This window comes from Molothrus aeneus, chromosome Z, assembly GCF_037042795.1.
Source record: "Molothrus aeneus isolate 106 chromosome Z, BPBGC_Maene_1.0, whole genome shotgun sequence".
In the NCBI taxonomy this organism is placed as follows: domain Eukaryota; kingdom Metazoa; phylum Chordata; class Aves; order Passeriformes; family Icteridae; genus Molothrus; species Molothrus aeneus.
In genome coordinates, this window is record NC_089680.1 from 597,043 (window position 1) to 621,493 (window position 24,451).

General features: G+C 39.8%; 1 protein-coding gene across 7 annotated transcripts in view; it reads left to right on the forward strand.

Moving 5' to 3' along the window:
* The window catches only part of DYM (dymeclin), a 210,578-nt gene that overhangs the window by 19,014 nt on the left and 167,113 nt on the right, over positions 1-24,451 (forward strand). For 4 of the 7 annotated variants that reach the window (XM_066569262.1, XM_066569263.1, XM_066569266.1 and 1 more), the window contains exons 3-7: positions 2,158-2,210; positions 2,888-2,981; positions 4,250-4,386; positions 10,700-10,772; positions 22,503-22,628. In XM_066569262.1, the coding sequence (XP_066425359.1) occupies positions 2,158-2,210; positions 2,888-2,981; positions 4,250-4,386; positions 10,700-10,772; positions 22,503-22,628 (483 nt within the window). Of the gene's footprint in view, positions 1-2,157; positions 2,211-2,887; positions 2,982-4,249; positions 4,387-10,699; positions 10,773-11,018; positions 11,112-22,502; positions 22,629-24,451 lie in introns of all 7 variants that reach the window. The other 3 variants (XM_066569260.1, XM_066569261.1, XM_066569265.1) reach the window with 1 other exon arrangement.

The following is a 24,451-nucleotide window of genomic DNA, read 5'->3' on the forward strand; positions in this document are numbered from 1 at the left end:
CTGAGTTGTTGTCCATTGTAATATTCACCCTCCCTGCCTGCCAGGGCTTGGGAAGGAATAAATCCTGATGACAAGCAGCCAGCTGGGCAAATTTAGAAGTTTTTGTTTTTTTAAAAAGTGTAAGGTCACATAGACCTAGAAAACTGTGTTGTCCATAGTTGCTGGTGGCATGCTGGTGGTTCTTGCTCAATACCATTTGTTTTTAATTACTCTGCATGTTTGTAGTGCTGGAACAAGAGACCACCTTTGAGACCAAGCCTAATGTTTTTAAAGTATATATCAAAGTGTAAGTTTGTTCTTTCTGAATCTTGTGTTTCAAAGCAGTTTGTAAGAGAACAATGAATGCTGGTAATTGATATCAGGACAAGCCAATCTGCGTAATCTAATGTTGTCTTAGGGTATTCAGCTGTAGGTGAAGAGCTGTCTCAGCTGTCAGCTCACTGCACAGTAAATTAGTCTGATATACAATAAAATTTGCAGGCATCTTAAAACTTAATTTGATGTCTCTCTCTTGAATAATTTCCTGTTGAAGGGTTTTGAAATAATTTTTTTGACTGCTCTTTTTGCAGTATCTTCTAGTCCTCATGAGTTGGGGAACAGCTCAAACTCCACAGCTTCCAAGAGCATGCCTCCACAGGGTTTTCAGCACTGGAGCTTGTTAAGCAGCTTCCCATACAGCACCACTGATAATCTCAGGTTGATGCAACAGTGCTGTAAACTGGATTACCATGTAAATTTAAAAAGGATTGTGTTATGATTGCAAGCGTTGAACTAAATTTTTTGAGCATCCTTTAATTTTTTGAACTTCAGAAGTCCCTGAAGGTCAGGCTATATGTTCAGTCTGTGTAGAGGCTCTACCATCTCTTCAAAACACTGAGCAGTAGATATGATATGTTCATATGTTCATGATATGACAAGAGATGATCTTTTAAACTAGAAGAGGGTGGATTCAGACAAGATAGAAGGAAAAAATTGTAATGATCAGAGTGGTGGAACAGGGTGTCCTTTAGTTATTAATATTCATATTGCTCAGTGTGACATTGAGCACAGTATCTGATGGTTTGTCTTGTTTTCCCATCTGTTAAGGATGCTTTTGAAGATCAGTTGCCCTGCACTGGTAGGTCAGAAGTACGTGGCTGATGCAGCTGATGTGGTTTCAGTGGTTGCTGTCAGGTTTTGCTTTAGTGCTTTATTGTTCTTTTCAGATAATGTTTTTCTGAGGCGTATCACGAGGCAATTAATGAAGTTAGGAACAATTTGCTGCATCTGATGTGATTGTTGTGCTAGTATAATAACATTGGTTAAAAGGAAAGAGCTGGTTAGCTTGAGGTTAAATGTCAGATTGAGGTTTCTTTTATTCATGTTTTTAAAAGTGCGTCATTTCATGTGAAATTTCTTGTAAAAATGTTCAAGTTCTTTCTGTAGGCTGCTGTTCTGTTTGTATTTTGGTAACACCAAACTGAGCATGGCAGCACTGAAGCTGCAAAACTAGCAGTAATAAAACGCACATGGAATCACAGAATCGTTTAGGTTGGAAAAGCTCACAAAGACCGTGGGGTCCAACCATTCCCCAGCACTGCCATGGCCACCACTGACTCCTATCCCCAGGTGGCACAACTGCACAGCTTTTAAACCCCTCCAGAGATAGGAATTCCACCACTGCCCTGGGCAGCTGTGCCAGGGCTGGACAGCCCTTTCCATGGAGGGATTTTCCCCAATATCCAACCTAAATCTCCCTTTGCACAGCTTGAGGACATTTTCTCTCCTCCTGTCCCTTGTTCCCTGGGAGAAAACACTGACATAATTTCACTCTGATAGACATTTCACTTTTGAATATTAGTTTCCTTTTTTATAGTTGCTGTGCTTCAAAAGAATATTGCATTGCCTGATGTTGGGATGACAGAGCATTGGAATGAGTAGCTCAGAGAGTTTGTGGGGATACTCAAAAGCCACCTGGACACAGTCAGGGGCTGCTGGCTCTAAGAGATCCTGCTTGAGCAGGGAGGTTGGACAAACTGACCTCAACAAGCTAATGGATGGCTAAAATTAACTGCTTCATAGAAAGATTTTATTACTGTTTTGTAATGAATTTTCACTTCAAGTAAAGGAACCCAATTGCTTGTGTAACCAGTTTTGTTTTCTTTTCCTCTTACCTAGTGCTGATTTAAAGCTCTTGGAAGAAGCCACAATCTCTGTCTGCAAGTCTTTAGGTGAGATGTTCCACCATCTTTTTTCCATGTACTTTACCAGAAAAATTGGGAAACAGCATCCCTGTGCACATTCATGCCTTTATCATTCTATTTGTATATGTTGCCCTACTAAAATTAAAGCAGTGTAAAGAGTGTGTTTTTGTGTACCCCAAACCTTTACTTTCGTTGTTAATTCTTTTACAGAACTTGATATGACTGCAAGGTTTAAAACAAATATTTCCATCTCTGCTATGTCTTCTTCCCTTTGCCCTTTAAGCTGATCAGTAAGGGGAAGGAATTAGAAGATGAGAGGAAGGGGTGATATAAATGTGATCAGTGGTGTTGTGAGAAAGTGGAAGGTAGTTGTGAAGACCTGTCCAGTTTTCTGATGGGAGGCAGTTGTGCTGCAGACAGGTATGGGAAAGGAACAGTTTGAGTATGAGTATCCCATGTTTGGGATATTTTAAATCTAGGATTAATGGTATTTAGAGAACAATTTTAGACTAGTAAACGATGTACTAGAGAATCTTAAAAGAAGAATGCCTGTACAGAAACCAAGACATACTGTGCTTTATTTAGAAATATTTGAGACCTTGCTTTTGATTTTTTTTTTTCTAAATGTTATTTGAACTAGACACAACTATATGTGTCAGTTTATGCTTACTTTGTAATTTTAACATTTTTTTTTCCTCACCTAGTTGAGAAGAATCCTCGAACAGGAAACCTTGGATCATTGATTAAAGTCTTTCTTTCTAGAACCAAAGAGTTAAAAATTTCAGCAGAATGCCAGAAGTAAGTTCTCAGAAAAAAGCTGTGTGTGCCATTTAATTTTAGGTGTTCCTTTTGTTGCTAGCTCTTAAATTTTTCTACACTGCTAATTAACACGTTCACAGACCAAACCTTAGAATTCTCTTAAACTGCTGTTTGAAACAGAACAAGTGTCTAGTACTTCTCTAAACACAGAAATTAAGTGTAATAGGTAAGTAGATTACTGGGCAAAAATACATACTTGTATGTTAGATGAACACATTTTTATATGAATGGTGTAAGGTATGGGTACTACTGCCTTAGAGATCTTTAAAAATTATCTGAACTTTTAAGCTGAACTTAATGTATGAGCCAATATTCTATCTTGGAAATATTTTAAATATCTATATCTATGAATATGTAAATACCAAAATACTGCTTTCAAGTTATGTCATGCAGCTGCTGTTGATTTTGTTTGCCCCTTTCAGCAGTAGGAGAGAACTCCCAATAGGTCACTTGTGCAGCACTGTGGGCTTTCTTTTGCAGGAGGCTTTCTGTAGTTGTTCTCTCACACCCACGGATAAATGTCCCATTTTCATCAGATCTGGGGCTGGAATTACTCCTTGCTCCCATGACTCCCATCAAGTTTTTTGCTTGCATCTAAAGTAAGAAGTTACTTGTGCCCAGATAGCTGTTGCTGTTTTAATCCTAAAATACATTGAAAGTACAGCTTTTGGCAATAATTGACTCTGTGCTGCTGCATGGGATCCCCAGCAGGGCCTACTGGGGCTCAAAAAATTTTTAGGCAGCTGTATTTCCCTTTCATTCAGAAAGCTTGGAAAATATTTGTGTGGATTCCATAAGAAAATTGTGCTGTGTGGTGCTCATGAAGTCCATAAATGCCTCCTGTCACCTGAAAGCTGTTCACCTGGGAAAAGGGCTAAGGTTCAGGGAGCCAGGAAACTTTCAGGTCTGAACCTGCTGGAAGTTTTCAAATGTCTGTGTGCTTTGAATCCATAGTGTCTAGAGACCTCTAGAAATTTGCTGAACTGTTTGGTGAGTTTCTCAAAGAGTTCTGTCTACTGTGGTGTTTTTAATGGCACAAATGTAGTTAGGGATAAGGTTGTATTTTCTGAACTACTTTTGAATATATTCCCATTGTATTTTCTCTAACATCAACTACAGACTCCCTGCTTAAACACTTTTTCTTGCTTCAGCTGTAGAACTTTGTCTACTTGGACATTTATTTTCTTGTGGCTTTTGATGCATGTTTGCTGGTGGAGTGTTACTGATTCTTGTTTGTTCTTTTCTAGCCACCTCTTTATCTGGCAGGCTCACAATGCACTGTTCATTATTTGCTGTTTGCTGAAAGTATTCATCAGTCGAATGTCAGAAGAGGAGCTGCAACTTCATTTTACTTATGAAGAGAAAGCAGGACCAAGCTCATATGGTGGGTACACACAAGTGCAAGTGAAACATCCCATGAGAAACTTAAATGTCCTGATGTTTGTAGATGTGGCACATAGGGACATGGTTTAGTGCTGGACTAGTGAGTTACATTAATGGTTGTACTTAAGGGTCTTTTCCCTCAGGTGCTTTAGGTCTAAATACCTTTATGATTCTATGTTTTTTAGACTCAGAATCCCAAACTTTTTCTGCTTTAAAACCAGAAATTAAGTACTAGAGAGTTTGATTTAGCTTAATCTGGCTTTTTTTGAACAGTTGTTGAGTTGTGGTGCTGTAGATCAGCCTGAGCTTTAGTGATTTTCAAACAGTTTGAAAGGTGATAATGGTCCTCTTCAGAGGAATTGAGGTGAAGGTGGCAATGAATGAACATTGGAACATTGATATTGCAATTTAATGCATCTTTTCACATATTTTTTATAAACAAACAGCAGCCACAGAGTGGAATTAGTGCTATTTTTAGAGATCTAGTGAAGGAAAGTAACAGTCCTATGGTTGTAATTGACCCCTTGAGAGAGCACCTGCTAAAATTTAGTTTGGGGACAATAGCTTATACAGAATTTAGGCAGAATTACTAAGATGGGCTGATGTCCAAGAAATGGCGTGTGTATTATGCAAGATGGAAGGTGGCAGAAGAGATGCTCAAGGAAGAAGCTGTTGTCTTTGAACAAGAATAATAGAAATGCATTCAAAATCAGTCGCACTGTCTGCCACAAATCTTGGTGTAGCCCTGTATCAAGATGCTCTCATGAAGTGCGTGATGGATAATGCTGCCATGGGAGCCTTGATTTCTTTTGCTTTGTGGTAAATCATGGAATCATTTTGGCTGGAAAAGCCTGCTAAAATCATCAAGTCAACCCAGCAACTGCCAAGTCCAAGTCAAAGTACTGTTCAGTGTTTAATTGCATGTTGCATGAAGCCCAAAAAGTCTCAGAATGCTGGAGCAGAGTGAGTGGATGGTGTGAGAGCAACCAAGAGTGTCTGACTGTGGATTTCCTGCAAGGAGGACACGTGTTGAGAGCACCGAGTTGCTGCTTGCTCATCCAGCAGTGAAAACTGTTCATTAAAATCTGTTTAACTCCTTGGCTCCTGCCAGTGCTCTGGGGAAATCAGAACTGTGGTGCCAAAGGATTAAGCGCTACATGTTGAAATGGTTTAATGTATTTAAACTGTGATGAGTGATCTCTAGGAGGGAAGTCAGCTCACTGATGCACTGGAAAGGAGTATCTGCTTGTGTATAAGCTATCTCTGCAGACTGCCTGTGGGTTTATTCCTGGATTAAAGAAATGGCTCACCTCTTGCTTCAGCGTGCAGCATGCCACAGTGGAATGGGTGGAAAAGCTGAGAGTTTTGTCAGCTGGAACCCCTGTGATCTTTATTCCTTGCACTGGGAGTTCCTTGCAGTGTGGTATGGAAAGTGATTCTTGTCACCAGGGTAGACCCATGCTTATACCATGTCTAGTAGCACTTGACTGTAATTCACGGTGACATTTATTAGCAATAATTCTGTGCATATTGATGGCAAATGTACTTAGCAATTACCTCTGAGCAGATTGTTCATGGGATGTTGTTGATTAGGAAAGTAATTGTGTGTGGTCTGCTGGTGAGGCAGGAAATGAGCTGCTCCTTGGCTCCTCTTTGGGTTTCCAATTGGAGATGGTTCCTGTGAACTTCCTCAGGGTGTTGAGGTTCATAACATGCTGAAGTTACATAGCCATTGGGTTTGAGTCCTAAAAATCTTACTTTTAAATATCTACAGAAGGTGGTAATAAGGCTTAGCCTCAGCTATAGGAAGATGAAGTATCATGAAGGAATTGTAATGAACTGTTGTTGTGCTAGGGCCTGTTAAAAGTAAGCAGAAGAAAATGAAGTGGTTTGTTGTTTGTATTTTTATAATTAAGTGTTGCTTTCTTGAATTTTTGATGTCTACTTTTTGGAAAATAGAATATTCCTGTTATTGTTATATATTTTTATTATAAAATTATTAATCTATTATTAGAATATTATTGTTCCTATATTGCTCCTAATTTTACATACATTTATTAGCACTTTTATGGAAATTTTACTGTCTTTGGTGAACAGGCTTTTTAAAAATTAAGTTCTTAGTCATCCATACTATTTTTTTCATTTACCAGAGCTTGGCATTATTTATAATTCTTCAATTGTGAGGATAAAACAAAGCCTTATGAAAGACATTGTTATATGAACTGTTTGATGTAAATAAAATATCCAAATTAAAAGAAGTTTTAATACCATGTCTGAATTTTGAAGTTTCTGTATTTCCTTACTGCCTGGTCAGTAGTCATTGTAAAGAACAGTGCGATCACCCAACAACACAAACAACCTCTCTACTCCGTGGTCCATTTTCATATGCTTTGTTCAGTCTCTTAGCCTTCTGAGAAAAGGTTATTGTTCCTTTCAGGATCATCTCACAAATCCTTTGGAAATCACTCTGCGGTGGTGTTTGTTTCTCTATGAACATCATATTTTTATCCTTCTGAGTGGACAATATCTTCTGGTGCCATGCTCTCTGATTTAAGTACAGAACCTGGGAGCTCATAGCACATAACTGCAGTGTCAGCACATCAGGATGCTCACACTGCAATCAGCACCTGCTCTGGGATATTTGGTGTGTCAGAGAGAAGTGTATAATTATAATCTGTGAGAGTCCTGTGTATGGAAAACATCCCTGTCACTGACTGCTCAGAAATATAGATTATATATGACATAGTCATGATTGTTCAGGTAGCAAGTTTCATATTTGCCTTATCTCGGATTTTGCAGTTCATATGCTTTCACTTTTTCTGAATGTCCAGTTCATACTTTTTCCTGCTGCACTGCACTTGAGGCTCAGAAGAAAGCTGTGCAACCTTGCTTTGTGTCATAAAATGGGATTTTTTTGAAGCCTGAGTCCATGGGTGTACTTTAGCCTAACAAATAAATTGCCCTGAGTTGAGTTGCTGCTAATAGTGCTGTTATTGATTTCCTTCAAAAGAAGGCCTACCATTAACAGAAATGTGTTCTTTTTGAGGAGTTTCAGATGGTGCAGCCTTCGCCTCTTCATCCGTAACTGGAATTTGCTTATAATTTTGGAGAATATTTCATAATTTTGATTGCAGGAAAATCCACAGAGAGACTAAACCCATATACTTTAAGATTCAACTTAAAATGTCCTGATATCAATAAATCCCAAACTGGAGTCAGCATCTGTTCAGCTGAAGTTGGAGTTAGTCTCACTAACACAAATCATTCATCTTTCCAATGTCTGTATCCTGTAATTTCTGCAGTCCTTAACTGTAGTGACTCAAAGGTGCAAGAGAGCACATGCTGAGTATTTTAGTTTAAATCAGGCTATTGATTCGTTTAACCTGTTCCCTGAGCTGTAGTAGGAAGCTTTATTCATTATCTATAGAGGAATTTTTAAACACAAGGCTACTAAGGGCTGTTTGTGACATATTAAAGCAAGTACGAGGATATAGAGAAGGGAATAAATAAAAAGACATTTACTGCAAGCCTTAAATGATTTCATGCATGTTCAGCTATCACATAAAGGAAATGAGGGAAGGCAATCAATTTATGTACTCATTATTATCAGGCAGAAGTTGTAAGTTTTTAAAAGTAATTAGAGCTGAAGACCAAGCCACAAAACCTGTGGAACCTCTAAGTCTGTTTTGCAAGGAATTATTTATTTCATTACTTGTGTCCAGGTTCTGTATGAGCAACAGGGCAGAAAAACAAGTAGCATTTAAGGTGAGGATGTACCTTGTTATGCCTGAATATCTTACTGATCAGATAAGATATTCAGGCATCCACCAGATCAGGTCTTATCAATGTAGTAGTTAGGTTCTTGAGAAGATGGAGCTGAACTGGTTTTAGAATTGGGGCCTCCTGGCATCACTGCTTTCATCTTCATAAGCCATTTGACCTGTGTAGTGTGTGCTAATCCAGTGTCTGTAATGTGGGTAACTGAAAAAGTAAAAAAAAATGAAGATAATTGCATTATAAAAAAATGTTAACGAAGTATATAAATATATACATGTATATATAAATATATATATTTACCAAATCCGAAACAAACCCCACCAAAAAGTCAAAATCTATAAAATTTCTTGCAAAATTAAATAATCCATGTTTGAGGACTTAAATACAGCTGATGAAAAAAATGGTGCTTCAGCATGACTGGACATTTTGAAACCTGTGTAATTGCTGTCACTTCTGCAGTGCAGTTTCGAAGATACACCTATGATTTCTTCTCCCTGATCTAATTTTATCTGGACAGGTTCACCCTGTACTTACTTTCCCCAAGGTTTTACAGGTCTTTGATCCAAGTATGTGATCTATTAATGTGAATGAGTCTTGTGTGTATTGTCTTTATCCTGCTATTGAAAGAGGCATTGTTTATGAAAACACAGAGTGTTCCGTGTTTATAGCTCTCTCTCACGTTATAGATTTGGCTTGCATCCTCCTCATTGTCTTGGCAAGATGAAAATTAAACAAGAATGTGTGTGCCCCAATTGGGAAAAGGATACATTAATTACTGTAGCTGAATGACATTGATTACAGCAATTAAGTTGTTTTTTGGTTTTTTTAAATAACATCTTTCATTCTATGTGACTGTGCTAACCCAGTGTTTTCTTCCTTTATTTTGAATATTGTCTTGAGAGAAAAGCCTTCTTTCATATTCAAATAACCTTATTCTCTGTTCATATAAGTTGTGCATGCAGTGTGGTGGAAAAATTTGTGTTTTAAAAATGCATTCACTTTACTTTTTTAACCTTTTTCTTCTCACTTTCTTCTGTTGGGAGAAAAATTAGGTACCTGTTGGGAACTAGTAGCAGTCTTGCTTTATAAGCATTTTCTAGGTTCAGAAAGCCTTAGGAAAATGTCACATTCAAGTTACTTCAGAATATACTATCTGTGCTCCATTATTGGCTGTGGTTTCTGTCCGAGGTTAAATACTCTGAGCAGTTCTTGGTTTTACTAACAGGAGCTGCATTGTGTTACTCATGGGGGATTCTATATAAAGGAAACCACGTTTCCGTGATAAAAAACTGATTTCCTTTAGAATGTGCAGTTCACTAGGTGACAATTTTTAATGTGTTTTTAATAAACTGATTGTGGAAAGAAATAATTTTGCTTTATAGTGAATATTCCCCCTGGTGTACTTCTTAAAATTGAGTTCTGTATTCAAGAACAAACTTGAGTTAAGCAGAGTAACACCTCTGTAACCTGGCTATAAAGCTGTGTTTATGGCAGGACTTATTTATTTGAAAATACAAAATAAACAGGCATTTGGGTAATTATTGTGCTGCAATGTTGTAATGCAGGGGATCAGCCATGCCACTCCTAAGCCATTCAGCGCTATAAAACCCTCCACTTCTTTATGATGTTGTAGGTTTCTCATAATTTTATTTTTGAAAGCAGAAAAATCCTGATGAGCCAATAGATTTGTCTTCTGGTTTTTTTAGTACTATATGATAACTTCAAGTGATTTAATAAGTTTTCTCTTTAATGAGTCTTGAAAGTCTTTTGTTACAGTTGCTTTTAAAAATTACTCATGTAAAATATGAAGTTTTATTGCTTAGAATAGTTGCAAGTTTTTTAATAATTCTGCATCACTGCATGCATTTTATCACATTGTATATGACTAGAGAGTGATTTCTGTTTCCTTAAAATGCACAAGCTTGTCATTGAAAGGTGTAAAACTTCCTCAATGGATAAATATGTATCCATGAAAACATTGTATCTATGTTACTCTGGAGCAGTAGTGACATGGTCAGGAGCTCCATTCTTTTGACATTCTTTTATGATGTTGCTCAATGAATCGTAGACAAATGACACTGTCTCTGATTATTCTTCTCTTGGATTTAGAAAACAGAGTGGGAAAATACGTGAAGTGCAGGGCATTTTGAAAGGACATTTAACTGTGGACCAGTGAGAAGTCACCAGTGATTAGTTCAGCTGTTAGTAATAACACTGTTTAATATGATCTTCTGTAAGTAGTAAAGGAAGGCTTGTTGTGCTAAATATTAGCACGTTCCTACAATACCAACATCTCATTTAATTTATGCAGTTGTTATTAGTTACCTTTTTTATGTAAAAAAGAGAAGGCATCACCGTTTTCTCTGTTAATAATTTCAAATGCTTTCTATTTCAGGAAAAAAACCTATCTCCTTTAACAGCTAGAACTTCTAGTGGTTGTTCCTTAAGATGTTGATCATCTGCATTTATATGTTTGAATCTTTGTTTTATTTTGGTATTTGAAAACCCAGAAATCCTTTGCTGTGTTTCTTTTTTAGGAGCAGAGTGTGAAGACCTTATAGAAGAGTTGCTATATTGCCTCATCCAGCTCATTGTTGAAATTCCCCTCTTGTAAGTAGGCTTTTTTTTTTTACTTAGTCTTCTTTTATAAACTGAGCATTTGAGAAACTATGAAACTTGTAGTAATGGGTTTATAATGTTTAAATAGTCATATTTGAATGTTCCATGTGATGGAGCAGTACAGATAATGATAAGCTGCTGCCAGTGTCAGCCCTGAATATTCTGTTGGAAGAAGTACATAATGAACGTCTCGCACCCAGTTCAAACCATCAACAGAAGTTATTCCGTTTGTTTCAGGTACCCCTGTCAGCACACAGACAGTAACTGGTGGAAATGGTTGTGCTCATGGTACAGGGGAAGGTACAGTGGAGGTGTCACTTCAGCTCTGGGGTATGCAGTAAGGTGAAAACTAAAGTTCTTCTGCAGTTCTGTGGGGGTTTAAATTGAAAATAAATCATACTGTGCTATTTAATACTGATTTATAAAATTCCAGTGAATTGATGTCTGAAGAAGGGACAAGAGAAATTAATAAGTGAAATGTTTCTGTAGATCTCCAGATTTGTTTACATGGCATTTTTTTCATGCATCTGTTGTATTTGAGAAATGTTGATTCCACATCTTGTTGGGAAATGTGTCATAAAACATACTTCTGTGTTTTATGTAGGAGAGCATGCTTTGTTCTTTGGAAAAAAAAAGTATTCTTTCACTTTTGTGGAAGTGTTCTGATGAGTTTTGACTATTTTCCCCATGATAAACTTTACTAAAGGTGGAGTGAGCAGTGTCTTTAGTGTTAAATTTCATTGTAGTCTGTGTCTAAAATGTAGCGGCCCAGCTGAAGCATGGCAGCTTTGGAGGAGTTTCAGATTGTCTGTTACAGTGTAGTATAGAGCTCTGCTATCTCGTGGCTGGGATTGTTCTTTTGGTTGGAAGACTGACAAAGATGCAATGTTTTTTGAGACATTGCTGTCATTAAATGCAGCTCTGTCAGCGTTAACGCGAGGGATTTGTGTAGGTAGAGTGTAATGAATTAGTGGTGTGATTCAAAGTGTCATTCCACAGAGCTTGTCAGGACTTCCTGGAACGCATACACGCTTTGTTTGGAGCAGATTAGAGGAAGTACAAAGGGCTGAGAGGACTGTGATATACGGGCAAGTTCATAAATCCTGCAGGGTTTTATTTTTCTTTCTTGGAAGTACCCGTGTGTAGTCCAGTATCCTTCATAATGCCTTTCCAGCAGGAGAAAATAAGCCAGCATGATAGTTCCTCACCCACTTCCACAACTGAAGCTCTCAGCAGCTCTGTTTCTGTGTGAATCTGGTTGCTGCAAGTGGAAGCAGCTGCTGGAAGCACTTAGATTACTATAAAATCTAATGCTAAAATGGCTTGTTTAAAAGGAAGATTATAAAGCCTGTCCATAATTTAATATTCAGCTATATCAAAAACTTACATTTCATAAGAGATAAAGTGGAAGATTTTTGTTTTGTGGTTAGGTTTTGTTTTTTTTTTGTGAAATAAGTTTTTTTAGCTAAACTTCTGAAACAACATGTTGCTGATTGCTATTAAATGCTAACACTTGCAAAAATATGTATTACTGTCTTGTTTATCACTAGAGTATGTTTAACAGTGTGATAATGCCTTAACTAAGAATTTTGTTCCCATACATGGAAAGGGAAATAGGTAGGGGAAAGGACATACTGGAGATCTTGTATTCTCTAATACACAGTCCAACTATCTTCTTCAGAAAGGTGTTATGATGTATTACTTTATTATTAATTTTGTTCAAGAGAGTGATCAGGATTGCTTTCATATGAGTGTACTTCTTGCTTCCCTCTCTCTCCCTGATGAGTTATCACTAGAGATTCTTTCCTGTTTTGTTTCAAGGGACTAGTCCGTTTTTGTCTTTAGCTAGAATGAATCAAGAGAGCTGCAAGCCTAGTATGTGAATTTGGGGAAGGAATAGATGAGTGGAATAGATGAAATATTCAAACTTGTAATGATCTCTGTGTCAGAACTCAGGATCACCTGTGAGAGAACTGACAGTTTTGGCAGCTTGCAATGGCACTGTAACAGAATGTCTGTCTGTAAAGATACTATCAAAGATGAATTTTTTTTGGTGACAGACCATTAAAATCTCCATGCTGAGCTAGTCTTCAAAGTATCTTTCAGAACAGCAAAGATTTTGTTAAGAGCATTCAATAGCCTTAACAGAGGAATTTGACAATTAGTGTGTCCCTTGGGTTCTGCCGATGCAGTTTGGTGAAGGGGTGGATACAGCTGGCAGCTGCTGTCTGAAAATATTGCTTGCCTGCACCCCAGTTAAAACTTGTATTTTTCTCCTTCACTGAAACTGTAACATTATTTTTAAAGCGTGGAAGGCCATTTCTGTGTTCAGAATGCAGGAACAGAGGTACCTGTGCAGCTGTTTTGCACTCCTTCCTTTTGAGCTTGTTCTGAATGTCACTTCAGGTGCTTGGGATACCTGTGTGTGGTATTTTGCAGGCAGGTACATAGTTGTTCCAGACTGGTTGGAGAGCAGCCCTAACGAGAAGGATTTTGGTATATCCTGGTTATACCCCAGAAGTTGTGAGAGGCTGGACATGCCCCAGCCATGTGCACAAGGACCCAGAAACCTTCTGTGCCCTGGGCTGAGCCCCAGCGTGGGCAGCAGGGCAGGGGGGATCCTGCCCCTGTGCCCCTGGGCTCAGGTGAGAGCCCACCTGCAGAGCTGCCCCAGCCCTGGCTCCAGCAGCACAAGGAGCTGGAGCTGCTGCAGCCAGTGCAGAGGAGGCCACGGAGCTGCTGCCAGGGCTGGAGCCCCTCTGCTCTGGAGCCAGCCTGGCACAGCTGGGGCTGTTGAGCTGCACAAGAGAAGCTCCAGGGACACCTCAGAGCCCCTGCCAGGGCCTCCAGGGGCTCCAGCAGAGCTGCCCAGGGACTGGGGACAAGGCCTGCAGGGACAGCACCCAGGCAATGGCTCCCACTGCCAGAGGGCAGGCACAGATTTTGGGCTCTTGGCAATTAGGAATTGCTGGCTGGGAGGGTGGGCAGGCCCTGGCCCAGAGTGCCCAGAGCAGCTGTGGCTGCCCCTGGATCCCTGGCAGTGCCCCAGGCCAGGCTGGATGGGGCTTGGAGCAGCCTGGGACAGTGGAAGGTGTCCCTGCACATGGCAGGGGGCGGACTGGGTGGGCTTTAATGTCCCTTCCAACCCAAACCATTCTGGGATTCTAAATGTAAGAAGTCTGGGCTTGGCAGGGACACTGAATTCATGAAGGCTCCAGTCTTTTCTTGGGTGTGGGCAGATGTCACTCACCTCTGAGCTTGCTCTGGTTATCAGCCTTGGCAGAATAAGCTCATTTATGTGTACAAAGCAACCTACAGTATACATGGAAATTGCAGGTGGACTGTATTTCTCAAAATTAATAAGTAAGGTGTGGGATGTGGAAGAAGATAAATGTCAGATCTCTGTCCCTTATTATGAAGCATAACTTTTTTTTTGTTGTTAGGAAAGGCTGCAGCGCCTTTCTGGGGGGCAGAGCATTTCTGGAAGTGTCTCAGTTTTTTACATGGAATTTAAGAAAATCTTTCTCAAAGTTAGTTTGTATTGGAAAAATCAAATGTGCTTTAAGGCAGAAATAGGTTGCAGTAGGGACTCTGGGACTCTGCAACATTGTGGTGCTGTGTCTGAGAGTTATTAAAAATATCTTGAATTACCTTTCTGAAAAACAGGCTGTGCTGCATTGTACAAAATGCCAGGGATAAAGGTTTCAGGTTTAATTTTATAGGAAGTACAGTTTTCATCAATTAGACTTGTGCAGTCCCTTATAACCCTTGTGTTACCATATGTTGATATTTGATTTATGGTTCCCTTGGGTGTGCTATGGATACTCTGCTTTTTCTTTGGTTTTGCTAATGTTAGCACTCGAGAGTGTACACTAATGATTCGAACTGCATAGTCGGCAAAAAGATACAATGTTAGTATTTAATTGTATGATTGCTATGTAGAAACTATTGCTAACATTTTGTTGCAGGATGGAACTCCCAAAGCTTTAAATTATAAAGGCTTCTTTCAGCAGCTTGTTAAGAACTGGTATCCATAACTGAACATCTGGTTGTTATCAGTGCATTTTCACTTCATTAAAAACTATAAATGCATGTGGAGGAAAAATGAAATACTCTGATCTAGTTACATCACTCCTAAGTAGCACCCTGTGGTGCCAGTACAAGTTAGCTGATAGTTCTATTACATTCCCTTATTTTCTCTAGTTATAGTTGTTTTAGGGTGCAGTCTTAGTTGTTTGGAAATGTTGATGATGTTGACAAAATTTAAATGTTGACAAAGTTTTGACTCATTTAGGGATGCTCGCTGCATTTTATGGGAGCCTAAAAGTCGTATGTAGGAGGAAGAAAGGCAATATAATTGATTATAAAACTCTACAAAGTAACTGCAGTGTAGGAAAAGTGCCATGTACAGATGATTAGAAGTGTTTAGGCTTTCTTTTTTGCCAGCTGTGAGTAGCAAAGAGATTAAGAAATGTTTTCTGTTCTAGCTCATGAGTGCCATATTTTAATTATTTTTGTTACTTTCAAAAGAATAGGTCAGAATAGTTCTTTATAGAAAGAGTCTATTCAAGGAATTTTTATCAAGATTGTAGTAGCTCCATTATTTGGAAAACATGTGATTTTGCATTTTTGGCAACTTTGTCTAATCATCAAAGGCAAACTTCCATCTGTTGAAACTGAGGTTGAAGGTAGCAAAAATATCCGAACTGAGAGAGATTTGTGTTGCTTCACTTTGAAGAGCCTCTAAGTTTAAGACTATTGTGCTCTGTTTCGGAGAGAGCTGATTCATATAAAGGGAGTTTTATTTGCTGCTGCATCTTGGGGTGGTAGGAGAATCTTTATCTGTATCACATATTCTTACTCTGTTCTAGTTTAGTTTTTATTTTAGACTTAGATCAGTATTTTTCTGTGACCTGTTCTATCTGTTCACTAGGTGTGCTTTAATTTGTAACAAAATTCCTCACCTCAAAGCACAGTATCAGAGGTCTGTACAGTTTTTCATACATTATGCCGTGTATCATATTCCTAACGATCTGCTTTCATATATGGTTTTCTGCCCTCTTTTCACAAAAGACGATGGGTGTTGGAAAACCTCTGTTAGCAGGTATTTGAGTCTCAACAGCAAAAACAGAGAGGGACTGTGGAGCAGGTTCTCTTTCACTTAGGCTGCATCACTGATGTGATTCCTGTGGTCTGGCTCTGTGTAGAACTCTCTGATGGTCTAATGTAGTTGTTTGATCACCTGGGTCATCTCCTCTTCCCTGGAAGAGGAAGATGGAAACTACACCTGGGAGTCTCTGCAGCTGTCCATTTCTGTAGGAATTTGGGCTGCTCTCTTGTGTTCTGTTGTTTGAAAAGTAATGTCTTTTAAGTAGTTTTAGTGAATATTGGTAACAAGACATGGTGATATGAAAAGTAAATGGAGAATAATACAGCTTCTGTGCAACATTTAGAAGTCCAGAATTTCTTCTAGGATTTTTAATCTGTAGAGGGAAGAAGTAAATATCAGTGAGGTGACAATATTCACAGTCACATTGTCCCAGAGGGTTTAGGAACAGGTCTTTGAAAAAAGGCTCTCGAGTTATGTTAATCCTTTAGGTACTACTTCAGAGTATTTCCATATTGTTGATGCTCCAGGGGCTGGAGCCCCTCTGCTCTGGAGCCAGCCTGGCACAGCTGGGGCTGTTGAGCTGCACAAGAGAAGCTCCAGGGACACCTCAGAGCCCCTGCCAGGGCCTCCAGGGGCTCCAGCAGAGCTGCCCAGGGACTGGGGACAAGGCCTGCAGGGACAGCACCCAGGCAATGGCTCCCACTGCCAGAGGGCAGGCACAGATTTTGGGCTCTTGGCAATTAGGAATTGCTGGCTGGGAGGGTGGGCAGGCCCTGGCCCAGGGTGCCCAGAGCAGCTGTGGCTGCCCCTGGATCCCTGGCAGTGTCCCAGGGCCAGGCTGGATGGGGCTTGGAGCAGCCTGGGACAGTGGAAGGTGTCCCTGCCCATGGCAGGGGGTGGGATGGGATGATTTTGAAGGTCCTTCCAATCCAAACCATTCCGAAATTTTTTGTTCTCTCACCCTATTCTTCTCCCAGTTGAGAATGCCCAGTGTGGGGGAGATGCAGTACGAAATGTCAGAGATTCTTTCTGCTTCTAGTCTGTGTTTGCTGAGTGCCCCCTTGGGACATCTCCCAAATGTTTGGAGTCAGCTGTAATGATTACAGAACATTATCAGCTGCCACAGTGCATATGTGCCATCAGTGAGTGTAAAATTAGGAGTGTTTCCAAGAGGAAAGATTATGTTCTCTTTGAGTTGTTGTACTTGTATCCTGAGACTGATAGCCAGATATTGTACTTGCTTTTCAGTTTTAAAAACTGATCCTATTCTCTGTGGTGACTCCTCTTTCACCTTTCTGGTGGGCCCTCAGGAAGCAGGGAAATGAAACCTGGTTCCTGTATGATTTGAGACTTTTTGTATGAATCAGCCCTTTTGGCAACTCTCCTAAATTAGAAAATGGGTTACCTTTTAACCTTTTAATACTCGGAGTAGACAGCTCTGGCTGGGTGAAAGTTCAGGAAAATATTTGAACAGGGAGGGGGCTCGGTCTAGGGGTGGGAGTTGAAATTTGGAGTTTGGTTTCTGACTGTTCAGGCTGTTTGCTCTGTAGGTGTGAAATAATTTATGAGCTCCCAGCCTCTGTGTGCTGATATAGAAATAGCTGCATTTCACTGAGTAATTAAAGTGTTTACAACAGCATGTGCCTTCAGAGTGTTAATTGGAGTTCGGAGCTAGATTTTCCTCTATGGTGCCTCTGTGCTTCACCTTGGTTCCTCTGTCACAGACCTCTCTCTCACAGGCAGGGAACAAAGCTGAATGATTGGGAGCACAGAAAGCACTTGTGAGCAGTGCTTGGCCTTGGAGAGAAGCCAGCAGCAGCAGGATGGTGACACATAGGTAGATTGTTGAAGTTCTTGGTAGGTGATGCTGATAGGAGGTCATCCACATGGTTTTGAATGGATAAAGCAGATGCCAGGATACTGGGGAGTTGTGGTTTTAACAGGACCATAGTTCTTGTTCTGTGTGGGGTGATTGCATCATTTGGGAACAGTATTTGGGCTAAGGTTGGACAGGGCTTGGAGCGACCTGGTCTAGCAGAAAGTGTTGCTGTCTGTGTCAGGGGGTGGAACTGGAGGAGCTTTAAAGTCCTTTCTGAAACAAACCAGCCTAGGATTTGATGATTCTAATTTATAAGTCCATCAAAGTCAATAAATAAAATAAATAAACTAAAATGTATGTTCTTGGTGGAAGACCAGAAGAGAAGTGATACTCTCTCCAATCCATGTCTTGGAAGATTTAGGTAGTGCACCACTTTCTTCTAAAGCAGTACTACTGTATGTCTAAATTCAGTGCTGCTTTAAAGCAGCTGTAGAGGTCCCAGAGGAGCCCAGGATCTCTGTTACCCACCTGACAACACAGATGAAAATGGAATGTGGTCTGACTCAGTAGAATTTATTTCCTAGAGGTTGTGGACTTTCCATCCCTGGAAATGTCCAAGGCCAGGTTGGACTGGGCTTGGAGCACCATGGGGTAGTGGAAGGTGTCCCTGCCCGTGGCAGACAATGGGACTGGATGAGCTTCAAGGTGCCTCCCAACCCAAACCATTCTCTTATTCTAATTTTTGTCTTTTGATTTAATAAGTTGTTATCTAATCATTACTGATTTATTTATGATTATAAATCATACAACTCTGTAGTCATTTAATTAAAAAATTTTAATTGAAATGATCTGGCATAATTTGCTTTTGGAAGGAATCCATTGATGTATCAGTTTTTCATTGAAATGTAGACACCAAACACGTGTTAAATACACACATTTGTTATGCTAGTATCAGGGAATCATGCTTTTTGGAGCTCCTCATTCTATGAAGAATTCATTATTTAACACAATCTCGGATAGATATGACATGATCTCTATTTTCTTCAGAGAGTACATGTTTATGTATAAGGTTTGTTGCCAGAAATCAGTTTTAGCTCAGGTGTCACATGGGAGAACCTGGGCCTGCTCCATCCGGTCCAAGGATGTCACTGCATATGAGGTATGGGACCAGGAGGATCTACCAGGCATGGGGTATACCAGGAGGACAGCTGCCTGGGATAAGAGGAGAACCCAAATGCAGGAGAGAAATGATTGCCAGGAGCTCTGGACTTCAGTCTGTCTCAGATTCTTCCCATGTGAAAGATGTGTATTTTTTGAGATGTCTTTTGAGAGACAGACGTGCAGTATATGCTAATTTATCTACCTGATATGGGAATATATCTCCCTTTGGAAAGGGGAGGGAGAGTATAAGATGAAAAAATTGAGAATAACTAATGTATCCCCAGAATAGAAAATCCAAAAGAAGAGAAAAAAAAGACCTCTGCATGTTTTGGTACATTGCTTTATGATGTCCATTTACATAGAGCGTGAGCTCTATCTGTAGATTTTTTATTTGTTTTGCAAGACACTTGAGAAGGAAAAAAAATGCCACAGAAGCTCAAAACAACATGCAGTTATTCTAGCTTTCTGAAAGAAGTAGCTAAATAATTTTGACATGTAATTGATACATGAGTTCATTATTTCTAGTTTCCTCCTTATCTGCAAGCAAACAGTTTTCAGGGGAAGTTGAAGATCAGCATAAATTCCATGTAAAGTCATTCTATATGACTGATAGCTTTGAATAAAATAAAAAAAAAATCAAAACCAAGACCCCCTATTATATAGTCTCTCAATATAAATAAACAATGTGTTCTTTGAAGTTGAAAGAGGTTCCTGGTAGTTCTTGTGATCCTTTAGAAATGCCTGAGTTTCAGAAAACCATACATTTGACCCTTGGTGGAGAAAATAATTTTACTCTGAAGCTTTATCACTGTGCTGATAAATTAAGGGTAACTGGACCTGAGGGGTTACCCCAGATATCAGGACCCTGTTTGTGTTTATGTCAGAGCAGATTTAATTTGAACAGATTCTACAGGTTTGAGTGGAGTGTTTCTAAATGTGCCCTGTCTGGGTTTTGAACTTAGAGAAAATGAGAATAACTCTCTAAATGGGACTGCTAGAATTTACCTTTCTGTTTTTTTTTCTCTCTGAGTTATATAAGGATATTGAAAGCAGATTTTTTTTCCTTAATACAGTACAGTAATCCCTTAGTTTATTTTTTTATGCTGATTCTTGTCAAAACAGAAAATTATTTTGTAATGATTCCTCAAATTTGCTATTCCACTTGTGTGGGTTATAATGAAAATAAATTAATGAATGATTGAAGTGGAGAAAAAGTATACTAGACCCCAAAATTTGTTTCCTCTCCGAATAGTGACCCAGTGTGTGCTGTAGTATGTCATGAAGTTGTTACCCTTTTCATTCATCACCTTGGGGTAGGAGATGTTCTTGTATTCTCATACATTGTTCTTGTATTCTCAGCCGATGTCATAATGATAAGTTTCTGAATGTTTTTCTTATAATATCAAAAAAGTATTTTCCCAAACTGTTGCTTTTATTTTGATAGAAAAACATTTCTCAATTTTTTTTTTTTTCTGGTGGCTGAGCCTTTGATAATTTGATGTTATGTATGTATTTAAGTCTTCTTTGCTTTGCTTGGGATGCGTGTGGGTGGTGGATTGCACAGCTCCTCTGGTTTGGAGAGGGAGTGGGCACTGTTCCTAGTGCAGCCTTGCTTCTGGCTCGGATGAATTTGCAATGGAACCAGATCAGAGTGTAACCTCTGGCCTGATCTAATTATCAGCATTTACACTGGCGAACTTCCTCAGGAGTGGGCAAAAAGTCAGGTAACTTGCAGAGAGTAAAAGTAATTCAAAAGGACATTATGATTTTCAGGAAAATGTTACTTAGGCAGTGTGTCCTTTCCCAACCCATAACTTCAATTGTTTGGGGTTCAAATACTCAAATGAAGTGAGAGAAAATAAAAAACAGTGAATGTGCACAATCTTCATTTTTAAAAACATTTTTGTATGAGAGGTGGTGCAGTTCTGTGGATTGTGATCCAGGAAATTGTGATTCCAGTTTGCAGTTGGCTTTGAGTAAATTACTGCACTCTGGAGAAACTCTGGCCTGGAGTTGCTGCAGAAGAGCTTAACTTAAGCTGTCTGTACATTGTGATGCGTGAAATTCTTGTTTTCACACTTGACAGTAATGCGTGTTGTTTGCAGCGTATCTGGCAGCGCACTTGAGAATATTAAGCTATTTGGTTGTGTTAAAAATTAGACTGATTTCTTCTAAATAAAATGCTGTATATTTTAGTGAGGACGACACCAGCTCTGATCCTGAGACTAGTGAAAATCTAGTCCCTTCTGGGGTTAATTTGTTTTGTTTTGGGAGATTGCACTGTAGTTTTCAAGTCATCGTTGTTTTGTTTGAAAGTGCACTTAGTTTTATGCTTATACCTGTTCTAACTGTTGAGAATAAAATTTTTGGAAGGTGACATTGTAACAAAGCAAAATTTAGCACCACTGATTAAACAACATAGATGCTGATTTGTTCTTTGATGTTTTGATTTTTAAAAATCTTAAATAGAGGTACTATTGAATATTTGCATTTGACGATATTAAACAGATTTTGAGTTTCCAGTAGGTCCCAGGTCAGAAAACCTTGATAACTGTTGCAGGGAAACCATTGTAACTTAGCAATACTGGATTGTGAAGCATACTGTGGAAATTAAATAGTGACAGTGGGAGAAGCATTAGAAGGACTTGTGATAACAATACAAAACTTGATAACAATATTTCTAATGAGCTGCAGTGTGGTGCTGTTGCACCAAATGAAGTACCTCATTTTGGAGGACGTAAAAATGGTCTTTGATTGAAAGTAAGAATGATACTGGTTCATGTCCAAGTTAATTCATTGTGTTTTAAAAGCTTTCTTGCAGTCTGCAAATTGTTACTGATTTAGGAGGCAAATGCCGTTTTTCTCTCCCTTTTAAAAACCAGATTTGTAACAAAGTCATTATAGGCAGAGGTGAGAACAGAAAGCACAAGATACTTTTAATAGTGTGCCTGTCATCTGTTCTGCTGCACAGCCTTTCCTAATCAGCCTGAGCTAAATGAACTGTGCTGAACTGTCTGGTATCTGTATTTAAGCATTGCAGCTCATTCTTTGTGATTATCTTGAATACCTTGTAATGCCTTGAAACTTTCTACGTCCCTGTTACCTCAAATATACCATTTAAAACTGAGCAATGTATCTGGTATCCTGATACCCTGAGCATTTTGTACACTTGAGCTGGCATTTGTATATTACATTCTTCTCATAGGGATCCAGTTTGCTTGGCAGATGGAGCTGTGTTGGGCTAGCTGGACATTCACTCCCTCACTTAGGGATGATGGCTTTGTGACAATTTTGTTTAATAGTACAAAGGACACAATTCTGAGAGATACTTAGTATTTTGAGGAAGAAGTATAGTCAGTCTATCAGTCGCAACTTGAATGCCATGAGCAATACCTCTCTTTACATTGTTTTGTCCTTTGGTGCCTGAAAAAATTGCTTATTTTTAAGAAAAACATCAATTTTTGGTATGAAATGATTCTGAGTTTCTTGAATTTGTTGTTTACATGTTCCCAGTTGAATCTCTCTGTGCTACACAGTGTATAACTTCAGGTGAAGCTACCAAGTATTCTTGGAAATCAGCCTGTAAACAACCCAGTAGATTAATCTCTGTAATTTTCCCTTTATTCTGCAGAGATATTACATACAGCATTTCTTTGGAAGCCGTGACTACTCTCATTGTGTTCCTCTCCTGCCAATTATTCCACAAAGAGATTGTGCGAGAGAGCGTCATTCACAGATACCTGATGCATGGTCGATGGTAGGTCCTGCTCTGGGGTGCTGCCTAAGGGCAAAGAAAATGCTGCTGGTGGCTTCTTAGGTTGTTTGTACCTGAAAACAGAAGTCAGCAAAATGTTATCTTGATAGAAAATTTGTTCTGCTCAAAAGAAAAGAGATCACAAAAGCAAACATCTGTAAAGGCTCTTGGAGGGATTTGGGTGGAAATCTCACAGCCCAGACTTAAGTAAAACTAATTTGGAAATAGTTTTTATATTTTGAGGGTAGTTTCATTAACTTAAAACATATTTAGTTTTCAGGATGGTTTTTTGATTCAGCAATGAGTCTTGTAGCACTGCAGCCCAGAGAACTCAGGTCCCTCAGAAATGCTAGGGGTTTCTTGCCATCCAGATAAGCACAGTCCTTGGAAAGATGAAGACACATGCTGGGCTGAGCTGAAGGGAACACTTAGCTGGAGATAGACTTGGTTGTGTGAGTAATACCACTTGTTCTGGCAAGTTGGTGGTTGTGTTCAAGTGCTTTCACAATGGCTTACATGCATTTTAGTCAGGCTCCCATTCATTCTCTTTCAATTTCAAGTTCCATGTGGGCAGATTTCTCATAAATGTATTTATTCTCTGCTTTCCTGAAATTTCTACTAGGTGCAAGAGACAGATACTACTGTGACATGCAGGGGAAGGAGTGAGGCTCAGCTCGGAACACTGGGCAGAAACATCCGCAGGATAGAGCCAGAGCCTCAGGATATGTGGGGTCTCCTGGTACTTCAGTCTCTGGATGGAAGGAATCAAGGGTTTGGGGGAAAATGGGGAGTGTTTGGGGGAAGATTTAGTATGTGGTCTAAGAGGTCTGATTTGGGAGTAGGAGGAGCCTGACCTCTGGAGAGAGATGTAGGAATTTGGTGGCTGGGAATCAAGAGCAATGTGAACAGGTGGAGTGGTACTGGTGTGACATCCCACCCCTAAGGAGAGGGAAGCCCCCAGGGTTTGTAGATGATCATGATCAAAAGGAATGACAAAAGTCAGAGGATCTGCCAAGTTTTATTAGTAAATTACACACTTGGCATGGAAAACAGTGTTTGTCCCTGATATCCCATGTAAGCACAGTGGGGTTTGGATAAAGGTGGGGGGGGTGCTGTAAAGGGAGAAAGAGAGGGACAGAGAGAGAGAGAAAGAAATTGGATCAAAGAAGGGGACAGAGAGAGGAAGAAAAAAAGAGAGAGATCACCAGTCCTGACTCCAGTGTGGATCCAGCTGATGGGACGTCCTGGGGCCCTGGGCTTTGTGGGGCACATTTGAATCTTCCACTCTCTGGGGAGAAGTTTCCCACTTTTTGTGCAAGTCAGTTCTCATTCACAGTGGTTCTTTCAGGCCTTTCTGGAAATGGGTTGGAGGCTTTGGGGTCTTGGATGGGCTCAGAGTTCCCCCCTGCAGTGCTCAGCCCTTCTGGCCCTGTCCCTGTCCCTGTGCCAGGCCAGGCTGTGCTTTCCTGCAGGAGCCACAACCAGGAGGTTTGTCCCTAAAACACTGCCCTGCTCCCACATGGCCCCTTCTCCAGCCACATCCTGGTCTTCCTCTGGTGTGTTTCTACCAAGTCCTTGTTTGTTATTCCTGAAAACCCTTGGCTGGCTCCACACCACACAGCTGTTGGTGTTTGGGACATGCACATTAGCTCCTCACCTTCTCGGATTCTGCAGGTGGTCAGAGGGTCCATCCTCACAGAGCTCCTTCTTTTCAGCTCTAAATCAGATGGGAATTGGAGCCAGCTGCTTGCTTTTGTGGAAATGCTACTCCATTTTGGAAATACCGTAACCTTCTTGTTAAACCCAACAAATTCTACTGGCATTTT